Source organism: Crotalus tigris, unplaced genomic scaffold (assembly GCF_016545835.1).
Source record: "Crotalus tigris isolate CLP2741 ecotype Arizona unplaced genomic scaffold, ASM1654583v1 scf7180000024280.1573445, whole genome shotgun sequence".
NCBI lineage: Eukaryota > Metazoa > Chordata > Lepidosauria > Squamata > Viperidae > Crotalus > Crotalus tigris.
The window spans coordinates 790140-816252 of NW_024100452.1; the positions used below are offsets into that span (position 1 = coordinate 790140).

General features: G+C 34.7%; 1 protein-coding gene across 4 annotated transcripts in view; it reads right to left on the reverse strand.

Annotated features, from left to right (window-relative positions):
- Window positions 1-5698: 5698 nt before the first annotated feature.
- B3GLCT (beta 3-glucosyltransferase) overlaps window positions 5699-26113 on the reverse strand; it is a 63913-nt gene continuing 43498 nt past the window's right edge. For all 4 annotated transcript variants that reach the window (XM_039323592.1, XM_039323593.1, XM_039323591.1 and 1 more), the window contains 7 exons: window positions 23482-23613; window positions 19979-20048; window positions 17316-17429; window positions 16573-16672; window positions 11156-11275; window positions 10369-10513; window positions 5699-7532 (listed from right to left, as the gene is read on the reverse strand). In XM_039323592.1, coding sequence (XP_039179526.1) covers window positions 7371-7532; window positions 10369-10513; window positions 11156-11275; window positions 16573-16672; window positions 17316-17429; window positions 19979-20048; window positions 23482-23613 — 843 coding nt within the window. In that variant the 3' untranslated portion in view covers window positions 5699-7370. The remainder of the gene's footprint in view (window positions 7533-10368; window positions 10514-11155; window positions 11276-16572; window positions 16673-17315; window positions 17430-19978; window positions 20049-23481; window positions 23614-26113) is intronic.

A 26113-nucleotide genomic window follows, 5' to 3' on the forward strand; every position in this document is an offset into this window, starting at 1 on the left:
TTGGCTGACTCACCGGACCGTTGATCCCTCTGTTCAAAGGTGTGGCGCCATGAGATAACGGACACCTTGGGGTGGAAGTGCTCCTTCAGCAGCTTCTTCAGGTCTGCGTAGCTTACAGACTCTACTGGGACAGGTGCTGCAAGGTTTTCTGCGATTTCGAAGGCGTCTTGGCCGCAAACGCAAAGCAGGGTGGCAGCCTTCAAGCTATCTTCCGTCACTTGGTTTGCCTTGAAGTAGTTCTCCATTCTGGATACGTAGGACTCCCACCGCTCTGGATGTGAGACGTCGAATTCCGAAAGCCTTCCGATTTTCACCATCTTCGGATCTTCAGGAGACGGGTCTATCAGCCAGCCTACCCCCGAATGCGCACCGGATTGGCGGGCAGCTGCCGAGTCGACGCCGTTCCTCTTCCGCCGCTCAGGACTCCTTGGGTAAGCTTACACTTTTTCCTTTCCAGGTAGTGCAAGGCATCCCATCCTCGTCGCCAGTGTTGAGTCCGTGGCGGGAAAACAGACACGAGAAGCAGCTGGAGTTCTCAGTTTCTTTTATTCAGCGTTCAGCTTACAGGAAGATGGCTTCAGCCTCGCCCAAACGCCTCGCAGCCTCTTATATAGGCAACTCCCGGGTAAATGGGTTACTTTTCCCGCGCCAGCACCCGCGCATGCGCACGGCGCTGGCGACAGCCTGTCTGGTCCTGGGCAGCTTTGCACCTGCCCGGGACTGCCTGCAAACGCCCGAGCCGTTTGCAAGGCTCGGGACATAACAGACATGATGATATAAATTGGCTGTATAACCATTTTCAAATGCACAGCTTGAGTGCATGAATGGAGAAGACAAATGCATTAATGGAAACACATACACTAAGAGTACACTGCTCATATAATATGTTTGATATGTAAGTCATGATGGGTAATCTGTAGCACTCCAGATATTTGTGGAACTGCAATTTCTTGCACTTTTAGGAAACATAATGAATTATGAGGGATTCTGGGAATTGTTCAGTTACATCTAGAATTCCATGAGTTGCCTATATTAATGCAGAGTTTCTTTGGTCAGGGATCCAAGATATGCTATATTGGCAATAATACACCAATATTGAATTGGCCAAAGGGTGTATCTAGTCTGCATGTTGTCAAAAACTCAGAGCTGTTGGTGCAATAGTATATACTCACTACTTTTAAAAAATATATTTGCTATATTTTCAGGTCTATATTTTAACCATTGTATGTGCAGTATGTTTTAATTGCTGAGCGCTGAATGGACACAAAAATGAAATGATGGGAAAATGCTGAAATTTTCAGTCTTGGGAAAGGAGCTTGCTTATTTTATTTATGAACAAAATCCAATCTATTTTTCTGCTGAATTTTGAAGACTCGGTATTGCACTTGTTGCCCCTTGTTTCCATATATAATGTGGAATACCCTGGCCCTCCAACAGAAGTCTTTGTATGTATATATAAAGACTTACGGCTTTGCCTCTGTGCTTGCAGGCCTTAAGATGGCTGACATCCCTTTCTTGACTGAATTTATGCCATTGTTTTTTATTACGACATGAGGCAGATAGGAAGGCCCTTAAAAGGGGATGATAGTGGGGGGAGAGAGGCATAAATCAGAAGACGTCTATCATCGTGAAAGATAGTCCTAGGTTTACTAACATTATTTACTAACATATAGTAATAACATTATTAATATATATAGAGGATTAATATACTGTGAAGTATATCTATAGGTAGCATTCCATCAAATGATCTTTTAAGACTCTTGCTCTTTTCAATAAATGAGGGGCAGCTCTGTACACATGCTAAAGAGGTATCTTGTGAACTCAGTGGGAAACCCCACCTTGTAGGGACAATTCTATCATTTGGAGATGCCTACTACAACATGGTATCCTCCAAATGTCTTGAGGCTAACAACTTAAAGAATTGCCAGCCAGGACATCCTGTAATTGAGACTCCTATATTATAGTTTCCTTTACATCCATTTGTTATATCATTATGAACATGGTAACTCTTACTCCCACTTCAGTTGGCTTATAATTTCCTGTATATTGTAGGCACTAAGTGCTATCTGAAACATTACTTTTACAAGCTTGTTTTTTGCAGCCAAACATATTCTTTATCTTCCATAGGTCACTGTAGCCTTATAATTCCACTTGCTATTGTTAACAATCATTTCCAAGCCTCAAAAATGATGTATAGTATAATATCTTTTTACTTCCTGTGTATGTCTATATGTGCATACAGTACTAAAATTTGATTTGTTGTTACTTATTGTGTGGCTGTTGGTTTTTTTGCATGAATGTACATTTGTACACTCCATTTGTACACTAGTTTTCAGCTGAGAAAGGCTTTTAGAGTTGTTTTTATAAAATCAATAAAAACATGATAGTTCCTGCCTCTAGGTTTACAACACATATGGGAAAAGAGATATGGAAAAATGAACTATTACAAAAATTCAAACATAAACCAAATATATAAAGTTATTATAATGGTTGGCTTAAAGGAAAATACATATATGCTTCTTTTGGCCCATATATCAAAAGTAGCTTTAAAATGTTAAACAATTGACTAGTAACAGAAGCATCATAAACATCTATGAGGAGCACAACAGTTGGAAAATATGAGCTTAAAAAGTCTCAAAGAAAGAACTTTTACAGACAGGTCATCATCACCATGAAGATAATCTTTTATGGAATTTTAAAAGCAAGATGAATTTAAGGGATTTTAAGAGAAATTAACTCCAGATGTACAGTAGCTGAGTATCCTGATTTTTTTAAAAAGCAGATTTAATACATTCACACCAATTATCAATAGGATCCCACAGTAGAAGAAGACCATGGGGAAAGGTATTTATGGTAGGTGGGAATTCCTAGAAAAAAAATGTAAAAGGACAATAGCAAACAATTCTAATGAGGAAAAGACAACGAGAGAGAGAGAGAGAGAGAGAGAGAGAGAGAGAGAGAGAGAGAGAGAGAGAGAGAGAGAGAGAGAGAGAGAGAGAGAGAAAAGAGACAATAGAAATGTGTTTGTGATTACAGAAAAAGTTTAGTGATGTTCTGAAAATAAAAAAAGATGCATGCAGAAAATGGAATGTGGGTCAACTCATAAACACAGAGTATAGATAAATAGCCTGGAACTGTAGACCTGATATCAGAAAAATAAAAGCTTGGAATGAGCTGAAGAATGGTAAGAATTCCAATTAGGGCTTTTTTTATTTAGCCATGTTCAAAATAAAAGAGAAAAGTATTAGTGTACAAGCTGCTCCATGAAGGTGGCAAAATGCTGATAAAGAGCAAACAGCCAGTATTTAGATTCTGTTTTTTTCCATCAAAGTATCTGTTCCACCAGGAAATGTGAAGAGTACCGGTACATCTAAAAGAACAGGATTGAAGCATGAGACTGATAAAAACATGTCAGGGAATACTTTTTTTTACTTTGAATAAATGTATGTCTGGGATCAACATTCCATGATAGTGAAGGAATTAGCTAGTGGCATGAGCAAAAACTATGTTTAAGAAATCCCGAAGAACAGCTGAAATGATAAATGACTAGATGATAGAAAATATGGTCCCAGTTTTCAAAAAGGGTGGAAAGGTAGATCTAGTAGATACCGATCTAGCAGACTGACAAGAATCCCTATTCTAGACCAGCAGTCCCCAATCTTTGTGGCTTGGTAGCCTGGCTGGGGAGGGGGAGAGAGAAGGGAACTGTCCACATGAGTGGCAGACCAGTGGCAGACCAGCATGCGCACAACTTAAATTGTGTGAGTGCCTGCCAGCCTGCCACTCACACAAGTTGAGCTGTGTGCACGCGCATGCGGGCTCCAGCTTGCCACTCCTGTGGCCCAATTCTAAATAGGCTACAGTCTGGTAATGGGCTGTGGCCCGGGGGTTGGGGACCTCTGTTCTAGACCAGTTCATATTGTTTTTAAAGATATGTCTGTAGCACAAACTGCCCTTATGTTTTGTCACTTTTTCCTCCACTTTCTTTGGCACTGTAATATTAGAGGAATGAAAAAAAGAAATAGAGGTAGTTCTCAACTTACAACAGTTCATTTAGTGACCGTTCGAAGTTACCACCGAAAAAAGGGACTTATGACAGTTTTTCATACATATGACAATGACAGCATTCCCATGGTCATGTGATCAAAATTCAGACTCTTGGCAACTGACTCATATATATGATGGTCACAGTGTCCTGAGATCATGTAATTCCTTTTTGTGACCTTCTGACAAACAAAGTCAATGGGGAAGCCAGATTCACTTAATAACTGTGTTACTAATTTAACAACTGCAGTGATTCACTTAATAACTGTGGCAAGAACATTCGTTAAATGGGGGGAAATTCACTTAGCAAATGTCTCATTTATCAGCAGAAATTTTGGACATAATTGTGGTAATAAGTTGAGGACTACCTGTAGTTTTGTCATGCATTCATTCATCAAAATAGTGGGGGCAGTGCCTTATGTGCAATTATATGCATCGCAATGATGTAAAAACGGGCAAGGCTTCAATTGATCTGGTTGCATCTCATTATCTTGATACTGTTGACAAACCCTGAAGATGTCTGGGAATGCCATGCAAATTTCAGAAACCACATTCTTCCATGGCTATTTGAACCAACATTTCAATGAAATAAGGCACATTCAAAATTTGATTGAAACATTATAAAAGGGAACATTAAGCCAGATCTGGGATGTGTAATATCAGTGCATGTAACATAGATGTGTGTGTGGACAAGAACATCAACCTTGCTGTCAAGCAAAATCAAGTTCTTAATAGCGAGGGCCACACAAAGTGCACTAACCAAATAGGTGGTAAGACATTAGGGGAACTCAGGCACTACACAGGTTATGTAGGAAGTAAACACAGCGTTATATGGTCATAGTGAGAGATGTTGAAAATCGCCGATGCTGTTATATTCTGCATTGCAGCTTCTGAATGCTCAAGGGCAACTCCATGTACAGCATGTTGCAGCAATCCAAATAGAAGGTTGCAGATACATTGGAAGAAGTTAGAATGAAAGGATAATTTTGATCCTTACTCATATAAGAAATGTATGCCTGGATAATTGAGAATCTCTATAGACATTGAGTTTGAGTCTTTTTGGCCCCATCCAGTCCCAAAAGCTTCCAGACACTGGGATAAGTGATGTTCACAGCATCACTTAAATGGCCTGGGGTAGAGATGCAAAGCTGGGTGTCATCTGCATATGTTCTGTGTATGGAAATCCAAGGAGTCAGTGTAACTTTTTTGGGGGGGCAGCAAGATAACTGGAAGGAACAGATGCTCCAGTGTCAGTAGCTGAGAGGAGGGGAAGAAGCCATAATAAAGAACATGCCAAAAATGAAGGGTAGAAAAGGGCTTGGCATATGAAAAGATTTTTCTTCTTATTTATTCAATTTGTTTGGTCACTCATTTATCATGTGAATGTTAGAAGTATCTTCTCAAAGGTGTTATATACTTCTCCTCCATGTCAAACCAAGTGCTTGTGTCATAATTCTTTCCCTGGAGATTGTGTGAGTCTGGGGAAGAACAGACTTCAGCTTATTCATGAGTAGCTATTGATTTTAGGCCGCCTGGATTTGCTGATTTTTGATCTTTAGTTATGAATGGGGTAGCACTCTTCCCAGTAATTTGGGAATCTTCTTACATTCTCAGCTCCTGCTCTGTTGACAAAAAGTGACAGTACAATATATTATTCTATTTTAAATCATTTGTTTTATTTCACACAGTAAACATAAATAATAATCCATCCCATTCAGTACAAAAAGCATAGATCTGAATCAGCAGATGTATCCATTGTTTAAGGCACTGAGAGAAGGAAATACAAAAACGATAGAAGACAGTGACCCCTTTAATTCAAACACGTCAATTCAATCCATCTTGAGTAGGACCATTGAATACTCTTTAAAAAAATCCAGGCTACATTCATAGTAAATGTATACTGCTTTATTGATTTTGGTTAAATAAGTATTTTTTCCAAATTGGCCAATGGTCTAAGAATGACAGTACTTTGGACCACAATACTTTGTGCTATTAAAAAAACACAAAACTACAATATCGCTTTAAGAATTTTTATCTGGTTATAATATAGCAAGCAATATTGATTTATATCTTTAACTATCTTTGATGGAAGAAATGTTATTAGAAAAGTTAGGATAGGATAGTGTGCTGAATACAATTGTTTTTATTAAGGCTGCAATGAATTTTGCTCATATGTTTTTTAGGAAGAAAGGGAGTCTGAGATGATGGTAGATTAAATGCTTCACAAAATAACCCTAATTTACCCTTTGATTCACTGCATTCAGTTTGTTTGTTCCATTGCTATTTCAATGCTGTTAGAAGGGAAAAAATGAAGAAACAGAAATGCTGTGTGCTTTTAAAAATGATTCAGCAGAAGTGCTTTAGATGTTTGGGCAAGCAAAATGCAAAGACTCTTAAAAGTAGATGCAGACTTGCACAGAAGCTTGAAAAAGGGGGCTGTTTTAATGAGGATCAAAAAAACATAAAATAAACAGAGCTGCCATGAAGGTGAAACATTTCTTCCAAACCATTTTTGAAGTATGTGCAATCCTTGCCAGTAACCGCTGCTTCTTGAATTGATTCCAAGCAATTAAAGTTCTTATGGGAAATGGAATGCAATGTTATTGTCACACAGCAGTGAAACTTTGCTAGATGAAGAAACAAAATGAGGGCAATATTTTTTTACTCTGATTCTGGGAAACATTTTATCCTATTCTGCTGTTCCTATTTTAAATAATTGCAAAATAATTACATGAGATGAAATGTATATGTGAAGGTATTATTGTATTTTTTTCCTTCAAAATGTATCCTTTTTTGGGGAAGCAAAAGAATGTTGATGAACTGGCAAAAGATCTTAGCATCTAGTAGGTGATAACTATCACAAAATTTTAGGACAGAAGCATTAATTTTAAAACTTTACGGCCAATAAAAAAGAGTAAGCGCACAAATAAAAGTTTGCATCCATTTGATTTAGAGCAGCAATATTCAGAGCATGGTCTAGTAACAACTGTGGGTCCTGTGTGGTCTACATTCACAAGATTTAATATACACTTGTTTCCAAGCCATCTTTCATTAGTACCTACACAAAGTAATGCACAATGTGGCAGTGGAGAGGTTAATTGCCTTGGGCACAGACACTATATCCCTAAACAGTAGTTTTAATTATGAGATATAAATTATAATAGTCCAAAAGGAAGAAAGCAGCATATTGTGCCAAAAAGTGTACTGGATTGTGCCCATATTGTCTTGTATAATATAGGCAACAAATAATTATAAATAGAGCAATAAAATTTTATCTACATTCTAAATATTAAGACCATAACAATATTTATAAATATTTTCACAGATTATAAATCCTCTCTGACATGTTTGCTTCCATATTCCAAATCTTGTACATTTGGAGCCAACCATGTAAAATAAATCTTTACTGGATCAACATTCCAGTGTTTATGAAATGATATTGGAACTTGATGGGATAGGAAGTCCTTCGGATAATCCATTGGGCGAGCCTAGAATTGAAGTAAAAGAGAGAATGAGTTGCATACTTATAAAATATTTTTTTCAATTATATAAAAAAGCAAAGATTATGTATTCTCAAATCAGATACAGACACAACCTTGTAAAGTTGATGACAAGATAAGCACAGCAGGAATGTATGGTGTCTTTGTAGAAAATCTGTTCACATTGACCTTTACACATGTAGCTCTTTGTGACAAGATGAATCTAATATGGCAGTGAGGCTGAGCTATTATTATTCCAATGAAACACTGCATATAAATTTGAATGGCTGCAAAGAGCTAATGTAACTCTTGTATATATGATAAACAAAGCTGTATTTATTCTTTTTAGAAGAAGCATTACTAAATCCCATTATCTGATAACCAATAATGGATAAAACAAATTGTTCTACTGTCAACAAAAGATTATACTCTGAAATAAAATAAAAAAGCTAAGCATATTGTTTGCAATAAGTTCAAAATACTGTATTATTTAAGAGAATGGAAGTTTATACCTGAGAAAGTAGAACAGTGAAATTAACAGAAGAACATAGCTTCTGGCCTTTGAAGCAATATAAATTAAAAATGAGCCCCCTTATTAAAGTATGGACTTAAATTATGCACTTAAGAATATTATCTTCTTGTTTAGATGATGTAATAGATATAAAATGCTTTTTTGTCTCCAAATTCTACAATCTGTCTGCCATGAAAACTATGGTACTGGATAGCCCGTAAGATATATTGTACTTTACACCAAACAAATATATTGAGATCTTGGGAATATGGAAAGTCTATTAAGGATCTGGCTAATTGAATATGGCAATTCAAAACCATTTGTTCATGAGTACATTCTCAGAACCACAACAGCATTTTTTTTCACTGTCTCATAATGTAACAATGCATATTAGTGAAATATTTAAACAGAAGCAAACAAGCTTATACATGATAGTTGCCTTTTGCTTCCACAATAAGTTAAAGAGAATTTTTAAAGAACACAAGAAGGTATTAGTTTTGATCAGCTACTTGTATAAGAAGGTAACTTGAAGATACATTTTGCTTCCTCATCTGTTTTGCCTTCTCCATTTGAAATTTAAATGTTAAACTAAATCCCAAGAAATAAGAATAATAAATAAATAAATGGACTATATATTTTAAGAATTGTGCTTCCCTGGAAAAATGCTGAGAATCTGTCTTCTTAATTTTCAACATGCAAATGTTATTTATGCTCTGTCCTTAAACTTTCATATTTATTTTATAATGAAACTATTTTGCAATTCAGTGTGTGGTATCTCAGGGTACTTCTTTTTTCCAAGAGTTAAATACAACATGAAAAAAATTCTGTTAGCGTCCCTGGAAGGTTGCTCCTACTCAAACATTAATAATATGCAGAATTGATGTTTGTGACCTGGAATTATAGAATTTCCTCTGCCTAATTTGTTTTATATTTTAATTTATTATTTAATCAATTTTTATTCTGCTTTCATGTTTTTGCCTTATGACTCTCCAGAAGTTTAAAATTATTGTGGGGATTTATGCTTCCTCGAGGCTGTATTGTATCAGAAGGCTGGATAGATGAAAAACTGGATAACTTTGGATAACACAGCATTTCTTTATCTGAAGTTAAGCATTTCAGCATAATAATAATGTTGTTTTACTTGCTGCATAATTAGAGGACTGATTGAAATAAAAGCTTAAGAGGTAACAATATCTTAATTTCATAATCTGAATTGTTTACCCAACAGTTGCAGTAATAAGATCATCCCAAAGCATTAATTATATACTTATCAAAAATTAGAGTATTTAAGTGGATTCTGAAATAGTATTGGACCATTTCCTAATAGAAACCAACTCTATAGTTCAAACATAAAATGGCTGCTAATTGTTGATATAAGAAAGGTAACAATATGTATAAATTGTTAATTTAATATTTAATGTAGTTTGTATACTTATGAAAAAAGCAGAATATAAATATTTTAAATAAATGTTTATTTGAAACAGAAAGTTGTCCCACCCACTAAATACTTCTGATATCAATGTAATCATATGATCACTTCCTCACATTTCAACTTATTGTTCAAAAGTTATACTAGTTACATGAGTCTTTAAATGATATTCATGTTTTACTGAAACTCTAGGAGTCCATTTTTCATATAATACCCCTTCTTAGCATTTTCTACTGCTTTCATGTTACCATTACAAAAGGATTCTAGATATATTTGGTGATGATCATGTCTATCTTAAAAAGATAGACATTATGTTTTGGAAATTACATGTGTTTGAATGATGATAAAGCACAACTTAGGGAAGAAAATTGTGCAGCTACATGTGGAAAATGAAGACCACAAAATCTGTGGTTAAAACTACAAGGAAAAAATTAATCTCGCCTGAATTTTTTTTTAAATTATCTAAACACATCTTGTAATGTTTTGACATTTGTGTTGTGAGAAGATGCTCTAGTTGGTTTTTGTACGAAAGCCAGACTTGACATATGTTGACATATATTGATAAATTTATGAAAATAAGCATGATTTGAAACACTAGAATATTCACTGTATGTTCACCTGTTTCCACTTTATTATTCTGGAAGAATTTAATTTGTGTAGTCCAAAAAGGGGCATCTTTTAATATCCTATTAATAATGTATGTTCTGCACTTTATTGCCAAAGTTCCAGCCTTCTATTTATATTTTGAAATGCCCTTGCATCCCTGTTTCCTAGTAAAGAATCTAGGAAAAAGCAGGAATGCTTTTGTAACATATTTCACAGCTGTTGTATCATTTTAATTAGGTTTTATGGAAACTGGCCTAATATTAACCATGAGATACTTAGTTACACGTAACAACACTCACCTGATGGAAGAGAGGGCTGTGTGTAACTGGAATTCCTAAACCACTGAAACACATTCCAATTACCATATCATCAGGGGCATCATTGCTGTAGCAGCGGCATTTACTAGCAAACAATTTTTGGATTGCTTCTCTGTTGAAGACCATCCTTTTAAGACAAGTCCAAAAAGAATAATAATCAAGAAGATAAGCATTATTATTGAATAAAAAGTTTTATGTACTAACAGCAATTATGAGTTTGTAATAGTCATTGCAAACAGATTACTACTGCTCTGGTCTCCTAATGAAATCATAATGCTATACGTTCTTCCATGTCTCTAGTAATATCAACATATTTAATGGATGTCATTTAACTTTACTATTAGTTGTGATTGATAGTAGAAATCTGTTTTAGGATTATTGACAAATTAGATGCTCAATCATATACCACTTCCAAATACAACTCAACTGAAAAAAACAATATCTATCACAATACAATAAGGTATCAAGTATACAGCTTTGATAAATCAGAAATGATTTCTAATTATACTCACAGTGCTTTGAATTTCTTTTTGCTATGTATATTTGTCTATTGAAATGGTACAGTAAGTTATCATACTGCTATTTACAAAGTTAGGACACTTTTATATTTCTCATTTTTGTAAAAATTCTATGACAACAGGACTATAAAAATCTCATTCATAGTGGCAGAGTCTGATATGAGAAGAAATCTATCCATCATGAAAGCGGTTGAAAACTAAGTTATTGCTCTTATGTTTCTTTACTCCTTTGTATAATTTAAATGACTTACCCTCCTCCACCAGTAATGTAACTATAGCCTCCTGATCCTAAACCATAGCCATAGCGTTCCCCGAGAACCACTGGCTCACTTGAGTCATAACAACTGAGTAATTTCTGGAGCCTAGAGATGCTAGAACAAAATCACATTGTGAAATACCATCTAATATATTTAATTACTTTTAAAAAATCCCAAACCCCGAAGCTATCAGCTTAAGCAAGCACATGTACATTGCTGAAACAGAATATTTAAGAGAATATCTTTTGAATATTTAAAACATTTTCACTAGTTAAAAAAACCTCTTTGCTTCTAAAAAAAATCTATACATCATCAAATATTACTATAAAAATAATAAGCTTTTCTGTTGTTCTGTTTGGGTCTTTTCTTCAATACAAAAGCCTATAACCTTATTCCCTCCTAATTTTAATATTCTAAAGCAAAAATTATTTTTATGAAACTTTTGTATCAGGCTGCATCATTTAACTTATTTCTACAATTACAACCCCACCAGGAAAAATGACAAAATTCAGTGTTGTCTGCAACAATGCAAGATGACGATGATGTGTGCTGATCAGTGATTGCAATAAATATTTGTTTTGATGATTTCATGATCACAACTCTTATGTGGCCTGTCATTTGATGCAAGTACCTGATTTGCAATATTTCTATTGTAAATTCATGATACCCATTTCAACATTTGCCCTTTTCACAAAGGACTATATCCAAATCTTGGCTTTCTAATTACAGAATAAAGATTTTTCAGCACTGATTACCCATATCCACGAGCTATTATACTCAGAAAATTAGGGAGCTCCCATATGGTATTTCTTAGTAATCTTTGGTTTTGCTGGCAGCTCTTATTCACTTCTGGATGCGGTCATTCTCCTTCTAAGAGGCAGGTCCATGGCTTCCAGGTTCCTCCTGAACTTATAATTCTTCTGGAGCAACAGTTGGCCAGTTTTGGCTGGTCTGCCAGATGCAGCACTTCTCAGAGCAGAAGACTTAATGACACTTACTCCTGCTTTTATTATCTCAAGGCGGGACTATGATGATGAATGTGCCACTTAGGGCTGTCTATGAAAACAACCTGGAAACTATAGTTGCTCCAAAATGCCATGAACCAAATTGACACTTTAGGAATATTTCAGTGGTTTTGTTTCCAAGTTCAAGTCAAGTTTCAAAGTGCTGATATTGACTTATAATGGAGGTCATTTTTATCCTGCTTTGGCCATGGTTAGAGTCTTTGTTTTTATTTATTACTGTGATCTTTAAAAATATTTTAATGTTTTATATTGGTTGTTTTATTTATTGTTGTACACTGCCCTGAATCACCTTTGGTGAGATGGGTATGTATATAACTTTGATTAATAAATAAATAAAATAAAATTGTATATTTTTTATGGGACTGTCTCCTCTGAAGGGAATCTGCCTATCCTGTTTCGCCCACTTGGATAGGGATGCTACAAGTGCCTGCGCTTGGATGGAGGGAAGCACAAAAACAGATGCGAACTACTTCACAAGCAGATGGCACAACATAGGAGATCAAACCTAGCAGGACAAGATTCAGCAGTCCATCTGCATTTGAAAGACAAAGGTCACTTTTCTGAAGACAGCAAAGTTCACATTTTGAATAAAGAGGATCATTGGTTTGAAAGAGGAGTAAAAGAAGCCATTTATTTTAACATTGAGCACCCCATCTCCAGTCTACAATGCAGCAAATTCTGCAACTAATTGCACTGCTTCAAGTGACCCTGAGGGCAAAAATAACCCCCAAGTGGCCTCATGGGTTTTCAGGGAAAGTGCTAATGACCAGATGATCGCAACAAAATACAATCCTTTCATCCCTCCCACCAGCATGATAATTGATGAAGCTTCTTCTTCTTCCTCAAGGAAAAAAAACAGTCCAGTTGCCTTTTGAAAAAGCACCTTTGAGACAATTATGACCTGGATAACTGAGAATCTCCACAGACACAGAAGCAAACCTTTTTAAATTTTGGCTATTGCCAAAAATTCATATTGCTTGTGCCTTGGACAGTGGCACTGCTGTTCCTTATAGAGTTTGGGTGCTGAATATCTTGCTGCATAAAGTAATTTTTAACATTGCTCTTTAATTCTAGCATTTGATGTCAATTTTGAAATGTTTAATTATTGCTTTGAATTATTATTTATGATAACTTTTAGAAGTCTTTGGAAGTTGGTGGGATATTAATTTTGGGAATATATACCATGTTGCATTTTTCAATAGGTAAAATATATGTACCAAGATAAATACCAAGTGGGTAGTTTTATTTTTAATTTAATCACTCTGTTCTAGTAATATATACTAGCTTTTAAATTATGCAGAAAAGAGGTCTAGGTGAATTTTTATGATATAATTACATTTATATTCCAGTGTGATGTACATACGGATATTTGGCATCAAACGGTGACATTTTAATTACTTATGCAGAAGTGCTGGCTGTGTGATTAACTTTCCAATGATTCTGTTGCCAATATGGTACATGAAATATAAGCTATCATAGATCAGCAAAAGCTGTATATTTCAAATACCAAAAAAAAAGCATGCCCAAATGGATTTCTTCTAATGTTCTGTCTGTGTGGCATCACTTAATTCACTTACACACCAGTAAATATTAGACTATTGCTGCAAGACCTGGATGCTGGAAAAAGATTTTTCAGAAGCAGGCCACTCTCGTCACTAGTTCAAAAAAATTCTGAAATCTGAAAGTGAGAACTTTTCATATCATATGGCCTGTTTTGTTGCCATAAATACTGTATGTACACTCTTTTCTATGTTCCTAATGCAAGAATTGCTCCTTAGTGCTTCTCCAAATGTAGTTATTCAAAAAGAATATAATCAAATTATGTGAAGACTTTTCTCTTGAAATGTTGTGAACATTAATTTTTAAAATGTGGTACAATGATGTTGACATTTTCATATTTGCTTTAGATAGTGAGACATCCGGCATATATATTAAATAAATAAATAATATTATATTATGTAGACTATGTAAAAATAATTCTCAGTACTGAAAATTAATTACATTTTACATCTACAGCCACTGTAGAATTTCATGGAAAATTAGGCATACCTTCTGGTAAATTTCTCCTTTTTAAGTCATGCTTATTTTGTATAAGATACAATTATTAGATGCAGTGTTGACAGTTTAACAAATATAAAATAGGGTTTTAGATTTCCTTCCATTCATTACAGTATTTGGTTACTTCAGCATGTGAGAACACAGGAAAGAGAGATTGTTTTTTTCCTGTTGTATTAATTGGAAAATGTATTTTAAAGCATATATGCCATGCTTTAAATTCCTCTTGTTGCATGATTTAAATTTTTAATACTATAATCAGGATATTATCAATGGAAGAGAATACTTGTTTCTCTGATTTGAACTGTGAGGTTTTGCTGTTCTCTGAGCTTGCACTGATTATATTACCTAATTTGGTAATGAAATGTCTGCAAGAAAACAACCAAACTCAGAGAGCACCCAGAACTCACAATCAGGACATCTGAGGAAGCCACAAACCTGATGCTTGCCAACATTTCAAGGCAGTTTTCCAGAATCAAAATAAGCAGCATTCATACATGGAAAAAGCAATTTGAACCAAAAATATAGAAGCCATTGACTCTGCCCAACAGGCTCTAATACCAAAGTCCATGCTTTTTAGGAAAATCTTCAAATATTTGGAAAAGTTTGTGGGCATAAAAGATAAAATTGTTTTTAAAATCTGCTTTTGTAAAAATCTGCTTGCAAAACTTTGAACCCAACTTCCAAATAGTTACTATGGTTGTACGTTAGATTTGTCAAAGTTCAGATGACAAGTAGGATATTTTGGAACAGAGATTGTTTCACCAGACAATAGTAAATATATCTGAATAGACATCTGTTCTGGACTTACATGAACAGTCTTGATTAGTTTCGCCAGACTGCTGATATCTTAGAAAAGCTGATGAGCAGGTATGCCAAAAGAAAAAGATGTTTCTATTACTTAGATAAGACATAATGGCAATGTAGGTGATGGAGGAAAAATACTGTTAAGTGTGTGATTAAATCAGAATGGCCACCTTTGGCTGTTGCAATCACAGAACTGTGGGAGCTGGAAAAATCTTTGGGATTGAAAGAGAGCTCTATCATTTGCAGCATTTCAGTATTATCCAGTCTTTTTGTCTACATGGTTGCATGAAAATGCTTTGGGAGCTACTTGACCTCTCTAAAAACTTAATTATTTTAAGATAAAAACCAGCCAGAACTATATATCACCTCTACTGTATCTAGAAATACACACATAATTCCTTATGAACACTTCTTCCTCTGCATAATCTCCCTTAACCTATCTGTTTGAAATCTGGCATGCTTTCTCCCCATCATATGGTCTCCTAGCATAAAAGACTTCATTGTATTCTGTGCACAAATAGTAAGTCAGATTTTAAAGGAACATAGCTTGAAAGCTCCATTTTTAGTAAAATTTGTCATGGTTCATCCCTTCATAAAGATTTAGTTGTCCTGCAAATTGTATTCTTTCTAGTGAAAAATGAAATTTGATATTAATATAGATTTTCCAGTTGGGCTAATGAAGAATAGCATTCTTTTACCATTGTTTTTGCAATAAATTTCTTAAGCGAGGTGATATGCGTAACAGGTTCAATCCATCCCCCCCAAAAAGAGTTCTGGAAACTGGACTTTAAGAATGTCAGAACCTGATAATGTATGTACCACAGGATAACAGAATAGCAGAGTTGGAAAGGACCTCGGTGATGTTCTATTCCAACCCCCAAACCCTATACTATTTCAGATAAATCATTGTCAAATCTCTTCTTTAAAACTTTCTGAAGCCCTTAGGTGACAAGTAAGCATTCCTGCTTGTCAGCCTGTGTGACCCAAAGATGAAAACGAGCATAATCAACTATATCAATCTTTCCCCCAAGGTAACAGAGGATAATGTGGCAAGGAGAATAAGCTGCATCCAGGAGTAAATAGCCAATCTGCCAGTTCCAGAGATGGGCTCAAACATGCTGAGTGCTTAGTGCATGACCAAGAGAGAAATTACTTGAGTGAGCTAGAGGAAAGCTTCTCGGTTTGGGCAACCAATGTCATCTCATTTATTTGTACATTTTCTGCCATATAGCCTCATAAATTCAAATGGTAGAGCAATATTTCAAAACTGTCATCTTTCTAGATACTAATTTGATTTTATGCTACAATGTGCTCAAATATCCAGTAATAAATTTAACATTTGGGAGATATTTTTAGTTTGTTTTGTTTGGATTTGTTATCTAATATTCCAAAAATTTCATTGCATCCTGAATCTTAATGTTTCTTCTGGAATCTGTAATCCGGCAAGGTACATCGGCATGACAACAACAATAACAACAACAGATACTAGTATAATTCAATTTAATTTGATTCTGAAATTTTTACCTTATCAAGGTATCATCATCCACAATGACTAACCAAGGCATTTTAGCAGGACTATGATTTAAAAATCTTTCCAAAATGGCAAAAGTCTTTCCACAATGACCTAGAAAGTAACAAAAAAAGAAAAAAAAACCCTGGGAAATAGGTATTAAGTAAGTGTTCGGATATATATTCAGGTATGTCCTGTTACAGTATGGGTCAATCAGCTTAGTAACAATTAATTAGAACATATAAAACAGGACTAAGATTCTGGAGACAGATTCTGCTTGGCTGGCTGCCCTTAATGTAATACAGCAATTTAAAAAGAAAGTTGGCCATCTACTCTGCAGCACAGATCATTCTGCTATAATTCATCCATAAAAACGCTGACTTGGGACTGTTTTTATATGCTGCAATTAGAGTGTACAAATTCTCAAAAATGGGCTGAACATTTAACCTCATTGCCATGCCTATGCTGGCCCTCACAGGCAGAAAAATAAATGAAAACGTGGAAACTTCAATATGATTGCCTTTCCTTGCTGTGATGTAGACAAACTCTAGTCTATGGAGGCTCTACTCCAATATTTAACCATTCTTGCTCAGCCCAATCCCAAATGATAGAAGGTAGAGGAACTGATGCCATCTTTTGCATCCTAAGTATCACTTTTCAAGCTTGGAGCCAAATTAGCAAAAGCATTTCCTTGTTACAGACATTCATATGGAATAGTTGTTACTACACATGAAAGAAATATCATATTAAAACCCACCTCTTTCAGTATTTGGTACTCCTATGTCAACAGTAGGTATTGAACTTTCTGCATAATCACTGTAATATTCAATGAAATTGGTTTCTCCTTCCCAGGTTTGCTTCACAATAGGTACTGAGTTTTAAAAAAAATGAAGATACAAGCAGAAGAAGTAAAAGGACCATTTGGAAATAATACTCATTTAGAATACATTGTCATGTCTTCAAATTCAGTTTAGTACTGTATCCTTTTAGATGGTATCATAGTCATAGACAACATGTGTTTGCAGTACTTGGGCTAATGAAGTAGTTCTTATGCAGCGCCATAATGACATGAATTTGAAACTGCTGTCCTAGTTGGTGGGATACAGCAGTCACAGTATATTGACTTGCAAAGTAATCCTGAGATTAGAAAATAATCTCAGTGTGAAATTAATGTTTTAAATGTTAGCATCAAAGAAAAAAAGGATGAAAAGGAAGGCATCAATACTATGAAAATGCTGGTGGCTGTAGAAGTATTAAAATATGGATGTGGTTGTTCATGAACTGGGAAAGTCAACATGCTTTAAGTCAGGGCAGAGAATGCGTATGCCATATTTTTGCTTTTCAAAAATTATTTAAAAGGTTTATTGTGTGTTGATCTGGAGAAAGCATATGGCACAATGAATAGAACTGAATTATGGAATAATATGCATGATTATGCAGCTGAGGACTTTGATGCATGTGATGGAAGTAAAGCAGGGGTGAGAATACATGAAGGAAAGGTGAAAGGTTGTGAGGTATGCAAAGAGCATAAAACTGTGGTTGGATTTCTTCAGAAAGAGATAAGTTTAAAAAAAGCAGCAGTAATATGTGAAATGGTATATGGATTCATTTTAATAGAACCTTTTTTGAAACTGCAAATCGCAGAAATGAGTATTAGATATTTGCAACAGCATAACTTTTTTGCTCTTCTTAAGTGGCTACAGCAATTAGTAATATTCTGGTCACCATTTTGTGTCCTCCTTAATTGATCTAGCATAGCTTTGTAGCTGTAGCATGAGTGGACCACAGAAAATTAAACAGAGCCTTAAGAAATATTCTCAGAAAGTACAGTCTGAAAAAATTGTCTTTGCTATAATTAAAACAAGTGATGAGTGAAATAATTGGGTACTGAGAAAATAAATTCCCTCATCATCCTAAAAGACTATCAGAGAATAAAAGTAATGTCTGAAGCTCATTTATCATCTGTATATATCACACTGATAAAACAGTTTATAAAGACAATAGGATCAATACATCTTTGTTGTGAGTTGAAGGCAGAGAAAAATGCTGAAGGCAATTTCCTTCAAACAAGGACACTAGATTAATTTACAATACAGGCTACCAAAACTAGTCACTATTTGGCATAGAAGGGATGCAAAAAACAGAGGCCAGATAAGATGAAAGGAAAACTCTTCATGCTCCAAAGAGCTGTAATTAGAAGAGAAAGAAGCAGCCACAGATGCTTCATGTAGGCCAAAATCCTCACTTCCAACAAAACTCTGGTTAAAATTAAATATTTAACATTTAGATAATATGTTTATAAAACACAATATTGTGTACAACAGTGTCTATGGAGATTCTCAATTATCCAGGTCATGGTTGTCCTAGAGGTGCTTTTCAAAAGGCAACTGGACTTCATTGGGGTTTTTTCCTTGAAAATGTTTCACTTCTCATCCAAGAATCTTCTTCAGTTCTGAAGTAAAGAAGCTTCTTGGATGAGAAACGAAACATTTTAAAGGAAAAAAAAAAAAAAGAAAGTCCAGTTGGCTTTTGAAAAACATCTTTGGGATTGTATGTAAAGGTTTTATTCATTTCCATATATATATATACACATTAAAATATATTTCAACTAAAATATAGCATCTGTGGTTAATAATTTCTCCTATCGCCCATTATTAGTGATAGACTGTTATTGGTTTTCATCAGAAATGTCAATAAGAATCACATAATTACAAAAATTATTTGAGTGAAATTGGGGTCAATTCATGACTTTGGTTTTTAGGAATACGTAGATTCTCAGTCTTATGCATCCAAAAAAAGAAAACTCTCCAATAGCTGCCCAGAGTTGTGTGATAGCGAGACGGGCGGCAAATAAATTTAATAAATAAATAAATAAAATGTCATATGCATATATTTAATAAATAAATATTTCATTGATTTGTTAGATTTATATCCCATCTTTTCTTGAGAAGCTAAAGGAACCAGATATATTTCATTTGAAAATTGTGGATTTATATTTTCAATGCAAATTTCAATTTCTTCTTTTCTGACTAATTTTCACACAAATGATTTTCTCCTATATCTGAAAAGTTCAAAAAGGGAATATGCTAAACAAAAAAGGCTAACTATATTTCTCGATAAGTTACAAGAAGCAACGAATGGAAACTAATCAAAGAGAGAAGCAACCTAGAACTAAGGAGAAACTTCCTGATAGTTAGAACAATTAACCAGTGGAACAACCTGCCTCCAGAAGCGGTGAATGCTCCAACACTGGAAGTTTTTAAGAAGAGACTGGACGGCCATTTGTCTGAAATGGTATAGGGTTTCCTGCCTGAGCAGGGGATTGGACTAGATGACCTCCAAGGTCCCTTCCAACTACCACCACCACCACCACCACCACCACCACCACTACTACTACTTCTTCTTAAATCCAGAACTTACTTCTGTCTCCATGGAATTTCCTGCATGTTTTTACAGCAATAAAGATATCCGTTTTCTTCACAGGATCACCCTAAAAATAAAATGCCATCGACATATATTTTTTCAATTTATGTATTTTTCTATTTAGATTGATAATTATGAATTCATTTTTAAGACAAGAGCTACAGAAGGCAATTCCATTCTCCACAAAATATTAAAAAATACATTTCTATATCTGAAAATGTAAACAATTTAAATAATCAAATGTTGCCTGGCAGAATTTGCCACTTAAACTATAATCGAAATTCAGATTGCAGTCATGACTAGTAATAAATAAGAAAAAGAAACAGTAATTACAGCAGTGAATGAATACGGACCTAGCCAAAGATAAATTTGGTTGAATCCCATTGATTATTTTTTCAGCACTGTCATAACTTTGAATGATTGCTGAATGAATGGTCAATAAGCAAGGACTATCTGTATGGCTTTATTATGAAAACTTAAACAAAAGTTAATAAATTTGCAAAATAAGTTAAGAGAGTTCTGATTACCAAGTAATTGCAGTTATCTCACACGCAAAAAAACCCCAATGCACAGAATTTTGCAATCCAACTTCAACAACTCATGGAAAGAGAACTGCCTGATGTACCAGCTGGATTTAGAAGTGTCAGGAGCCCTTGATATCATTTTACTGCATCTAATGAATAATGGAAAAAGCAAGGGAGTTCTAAAAATGTCTCATTTTTTTGACTATGGAGGCCACAAAACAAGTTGTGGCTATCTTTTAAAAACATCTCATTGCCTTTTGAAGAATTTGTATGATAACCAAAAATAACAGAATGGATTCAACATTGGCACAAAGTGCATCAGGATTGTCTATTGTCACTTTCTTTTATTTATATATCATGAGAAATGCAGGAATAGAAGAAACAATATTTGAAATTACTGTAAAATTGTTCGGGGCAACAGATATGTTCATGATATATTTTGATGGTAGAAGCAAGGTAGACTTAAGGAATCCCTTGTTGAAAATGAAGAAAGTGAAAAAGCCTATCTGCTGCTCAATATTAACAAGAACTAAAATTATGTCAGAAATTCAGATAGTACTTTTCCTGAAAAATGCATTTTATTTAAAAGCTTTCTTGAATGCAGCTTACTTCATCAGATGCTTTTTAATCAAATTCCTTAATCACATTCTCCTCCTCCTATGGCTAAAATTACAGTATGTCAATAGATAATGGCAGCCTTTATTTCTCTGTAAATCAGTGGAGAAAAAGTTGAAGTTCTGTGAGTACAAGAAAAGGAAGACCTTTTCTTCCCAAGCTGAAAAATTCACAAGATTAGTCACTTTAGTCATGAAACAGGAGGTAACTATTTGGTAAAGACTATGACAAACCTATACAACACACTAAAATACAAACTACTTGCCACTGACATCCAAGTTACATGTTGTCAAGGTTGTTGCTATTAGTTATTATAGATGGCTGTGAAAAGTAGACCACTGGAAAGGCTTAACAAAGAAAATGATTCCTTTGAATTGTGATGCTGGAGAGAATTGGAATCATTTGGACTGGAATAAGAACAAATCATTCAGAATTAGATGAAGCAAAACCAGACTGCTAAAAGCAAGCACTAATAATGTGCCTAACCTTCCACTATTTTTGGATACATAATGTAACAGCAAGAGTCATTGGAAAAGATTCTACTGTTTGGACAAATCAAAAGCACTGGACAAGAAGCCAACCTATAATAAGGTGGTTACATAACACAAGTATGACCTTACAAGAACACAAAGCAGTTACTGACCCACAGTAATGTCCAGCAATGATCACCGAATCATCAAGAGTCAGAAGCAATTGAAAAACAGATTGAAAGAAAAATACCTAAGCTCACTGGTGAATATTATAATACCAGCTTTGAACATTCTTTGAACAATATTATAATACCAGCTTTGAACATTTTATACATCAATACTTTTATAGTTGTTTCTACCATGTGATAGCATTGCTATTGCCATATTGCAGATCCCAGTAATATTAGCTCTGTGTTGATAATCACAACAAAGGGATTAAGGATAAGGCTGAAAGAAAATGGATTGTCTGTCTGTTGTTTCCCAATCCTATGTTTTCCCATTAAAAAATATTAATAGGTAAAATCAGTAATAACCATTTTTCTTAATTAATGAAAAAAATGTGGTTCAGTACAATGGGACATGTTAAACCTGAGACAAGTCAGTTTGATGTAGTTGTTAAAGTATCAGTCTAGAAATCCAAAATTCTAATCTCATGTTCAGCAGGAGGCCAGCTGGGTGATCTTGTGCCAGTCATTCTCTCAGCCTTGGGTAGAAGGGAAGGGCACTTCTGAAAATCCTTGCAAGAAAACAGTAAGGACTAGACCAGGCAAATACCAGGAATAAAAAACTGACCTGAAGGCACGAACCAACAAACCCCTAAGATGGATGACCTCTTGCAACTGACCCCCCCCCTGCCTTTCTACTCTGCAATGACTCTTCTCTTCTTTCTCCATGCAAAACAGAAGTAGATGACATTGTAAGTAAGTGCATATAGGATTTGGCTCTAAGTTTGCTGTTATTATTATTTAACTCAAAAAGCTAGGTTTATAAAAAAATCATACAAGAGGTTCATTTTAATACAGAAGACAAGGTTGCAGTATTAACAAACAGTGCAGGTTTCAAATGGCTTTTTCTCCTTCTTTGCATGAAATGGCATTTAGATATAGTGGATCAAGGAGACCTTTCAAATGTCTTGAGGGGAAAAAAACCCCAATCCTATTTGTATGTGTGCACAAAAGTACCGATAATCTAAGAAAATAAATTCTGCAGTTTTCTAGCCTATTAAGAAAATGACTCCCCTTAAAAGCAAATGTCAACTTTGGAATAGATTGGAAAAATAAATCAGATAGGTTTCCTTGCAAGATTACAAGAGAAATCAAGAAACAATGATGAAACTGACTATAAAAACTAGATCGGTAGTGTTTCCCACTCCCATTTTAATTATGTTTTCTGAAAAGTTACCTTTGTTATCAGGCATTTTCTTTGTGCAGAAGCCAATAATGGAGAGAGAGGGAGAGAGAAAGACAAAGACAGAGACATAGAGAGAAAGAGAGAGAGAGATGCTGAAGTGTGAGATACTAGGTTGAAGTGTGAGCCAAAGGAAGGGATAACATTACCTATTTAGTTAAGTCACAATTGCTGGATGGATAGAAGTTGCAAGTTGCATGCTAAAACAGATTCATCCTGAAGTGTGGAAATGTCCCTTTTACTGTCCCTTTACTTTTACAGGAGAAGAGTAAAATTTGGTCATGCCCTCTATTTGTACCGAACCAGTGACAAATTTCAGTATAAATAGACGCATTTCTTTTTCATTTCTTCTTCCTTCAATTTTACCAAATTATTTATACCCGCATAGTTCTCAATTTGAAAAGTTTTAACAAACTACATATGGAATAGAATAGCATACTTTCTCTATATTCTTTATAGGGAGACGCAATCAGGAAGTACTTACACATTGTGGGAGGAAATTAGTGAATGTAGTGGCACAGTGAGCATCATGAGGAGAGTTGAAGTCTTCTGTACAGAATTCAGGCACCGGCGTGAGTTGTGGTCCATTCCCTTTCTCCCAGATGTATAATGCAATCTTTCAAAATGTAATCATATACATAAGTAGATATGCATTATCTGTATACATTATCAGAGAGAGAATTACACTTAAAGTTATTACTTTATCAGTTTTCCAAGAAACATTTGGATGTTCTCTAGAGATTTTCTAAGAAACCTAAAAAAAAAATTCAAAGCAGAAAAAGGCACTGTTTCCTCCTCAATTAAAATAAAATCAAACAAAGGAAAAAAGATACATTTCCATTACAAAGATGAAAAAGCTCCAGCACCTAACCCTGCAGACAACTCCTGGCATCTTCAATAAAGCTTGGAAATACCGTGCTATGGTTGATGAACCATTCTAGTGGCTCTAGAACATTATTTTCCAAACTTAGCAACATGGTGACTAGGGAATTCTGGGAGTTGAAGTCCATGCAACTTAAAAGTTGCCAAGTTTGAAAAACACTGTTTTAGACACTGCAATATGATAGAGCAATGGTCTGAACTACAATAAAGCAACTTCTTATGTTCCCCACAAGAGACATCAGCATGGGAGTGACTAAGAAAAAATACAGATGGTAATATAAGATTTATAATCTTCTCAAACTCAGTTTGGAATTAGAAGAAACAATATATGACCTTTTCTTTAGATGCTGCTTTTGAGCATGCCCAGAAACAATATTTTCTTTGGACCTCTTTCCCTGACAAAAGTCACAACTGTTTGTTTCTCTGAGATATGGAAAGGGAAAACTAGGAGGTTTGAGGACAGCCAAGGTTAGAGGAAGAGCAAATCAATAAGGCTGTGCTCATAATGCTTTACCTGCCCTATGGAATATCATTCTCACGGAGGTCAGACTGGCCCCTAACTTGCTGGCCTTTCAGAAATATATACAATATAAAATGGTTATCTTGTACATGAATTGACTGTGCTCTCTAGCTAACTGTATAGTGCAGTTTTATTTGTTGTAATGTTTGCATGCTTATTTTTGTTTTGAAGGCCACCCAGAGTCACATATATAAGATGGATGGCAGAAAGAAAGAAAGAGAGAGAGAGAGAGAAATTTACCACACATATTATTAAGTTACCTCATAAAACAGTAAGCTCAGTGAATATTGTTTATTCACTGGAGAAGACGACAACACAAATTAAAAATAAGTTCAATCAGGACTGACAAGAATGGATGGTAGGAAGGGTTAAAAAGGGCACAGTTGTGTTTGTTTCTCTGTAGCTACTTTTAACATTCGAATACATTTGGCAAACAATCAAATAATAAAAGTAAGAGACTTACTTTAAAATCATGTCATGTTATACTGACAGTGGAATGATTTGCTATTTCTTAATGTAATATAAAACATGCAGCATTTTAGAAAATAATTAATGATTCAAATGCAACTTGACATTGGTGAAGAATTGGATTAGGTTATAACACAGTAGGAGCCTGCCATTTCAGATTATTTTCAGAAATCACTTTTTTTTTAAAAAAAAGAAACTTTGAAAGGAATAATTGTAAAGATATCCATAATACAGTCAGCATGTGCCAAGTAAAATATGAATATAATAAAAATATGGATTGTAATTAAAATACATTAAAAATAAGTATAGTCTATCCAAGGCCATAGAGCACTGAACATAAATGAGGAAACCAAGAAAAGTATGACTTGAGGCATCAAATACTTTTCAATGTTTTATATTGAGTCAGAGTGAATCACAATTCTTTTCATTTTAGTAATACTATTATTACCATAAAGTGCCATAATAAAAGGAAAAAACAGGAATGTTTGAATGTATATCTCATGAATAAATTCAGCTTGCATTCTGGAAAAAAATGAATTTTCAGTGGCTCTTACAAACTTCTACAATCTCTACATTGTTAAAGATATAAAACAGGATATATGAGAAAAAGAAAGATTTAAATGCTGGTAGGCTATTTATTTTCAGAAATATTCCTTATTTACAAAGATCGCCTCCTTCCATTCAGGATGGAATTCCCACTGCTTAAGAGGCCGTAGTAGAGACTAGAATTATCATTGCTGAACACTGAACATTTCTATACTGAAGTGGATGAGGGTAAATTTTTGAGGAAGCTTCTGAGGGAAATCAAAGAATCGTAAAATTAAAGGGTTCTTGAGGCTAATACCACTTTGCTCAACAGAAGAATCAAACCTAAAGCAATCATATCATAGGGCTACCTACTCTCTGCCTGAAAATCTGTATATATATAAAGACTACCATCTTTCTGAAAATTAATTCACAGTTGAACTAAGATGAAGTTTTGCCTAGTATTCAGCTAGAATCTCCCTTCGTATAACTTAAATTCATTATTCCTTATCTTGTTATCTGAAATGAAGGAGACCAGCTCTTGGCTTTCTTCTAGGTCACATTCCTTCAAGTATTTGAAGATTTTATATCATCATTCTGTCTTTTAATAAAAAGTCTGACCATGCCTAACTCTTTAATCATTCTACATATAACACAGTCATCCTTGCTGCCCTTCTGTAAACTTATTCCAGTTTGTCTGAATCTTCTTAAACTATGATGT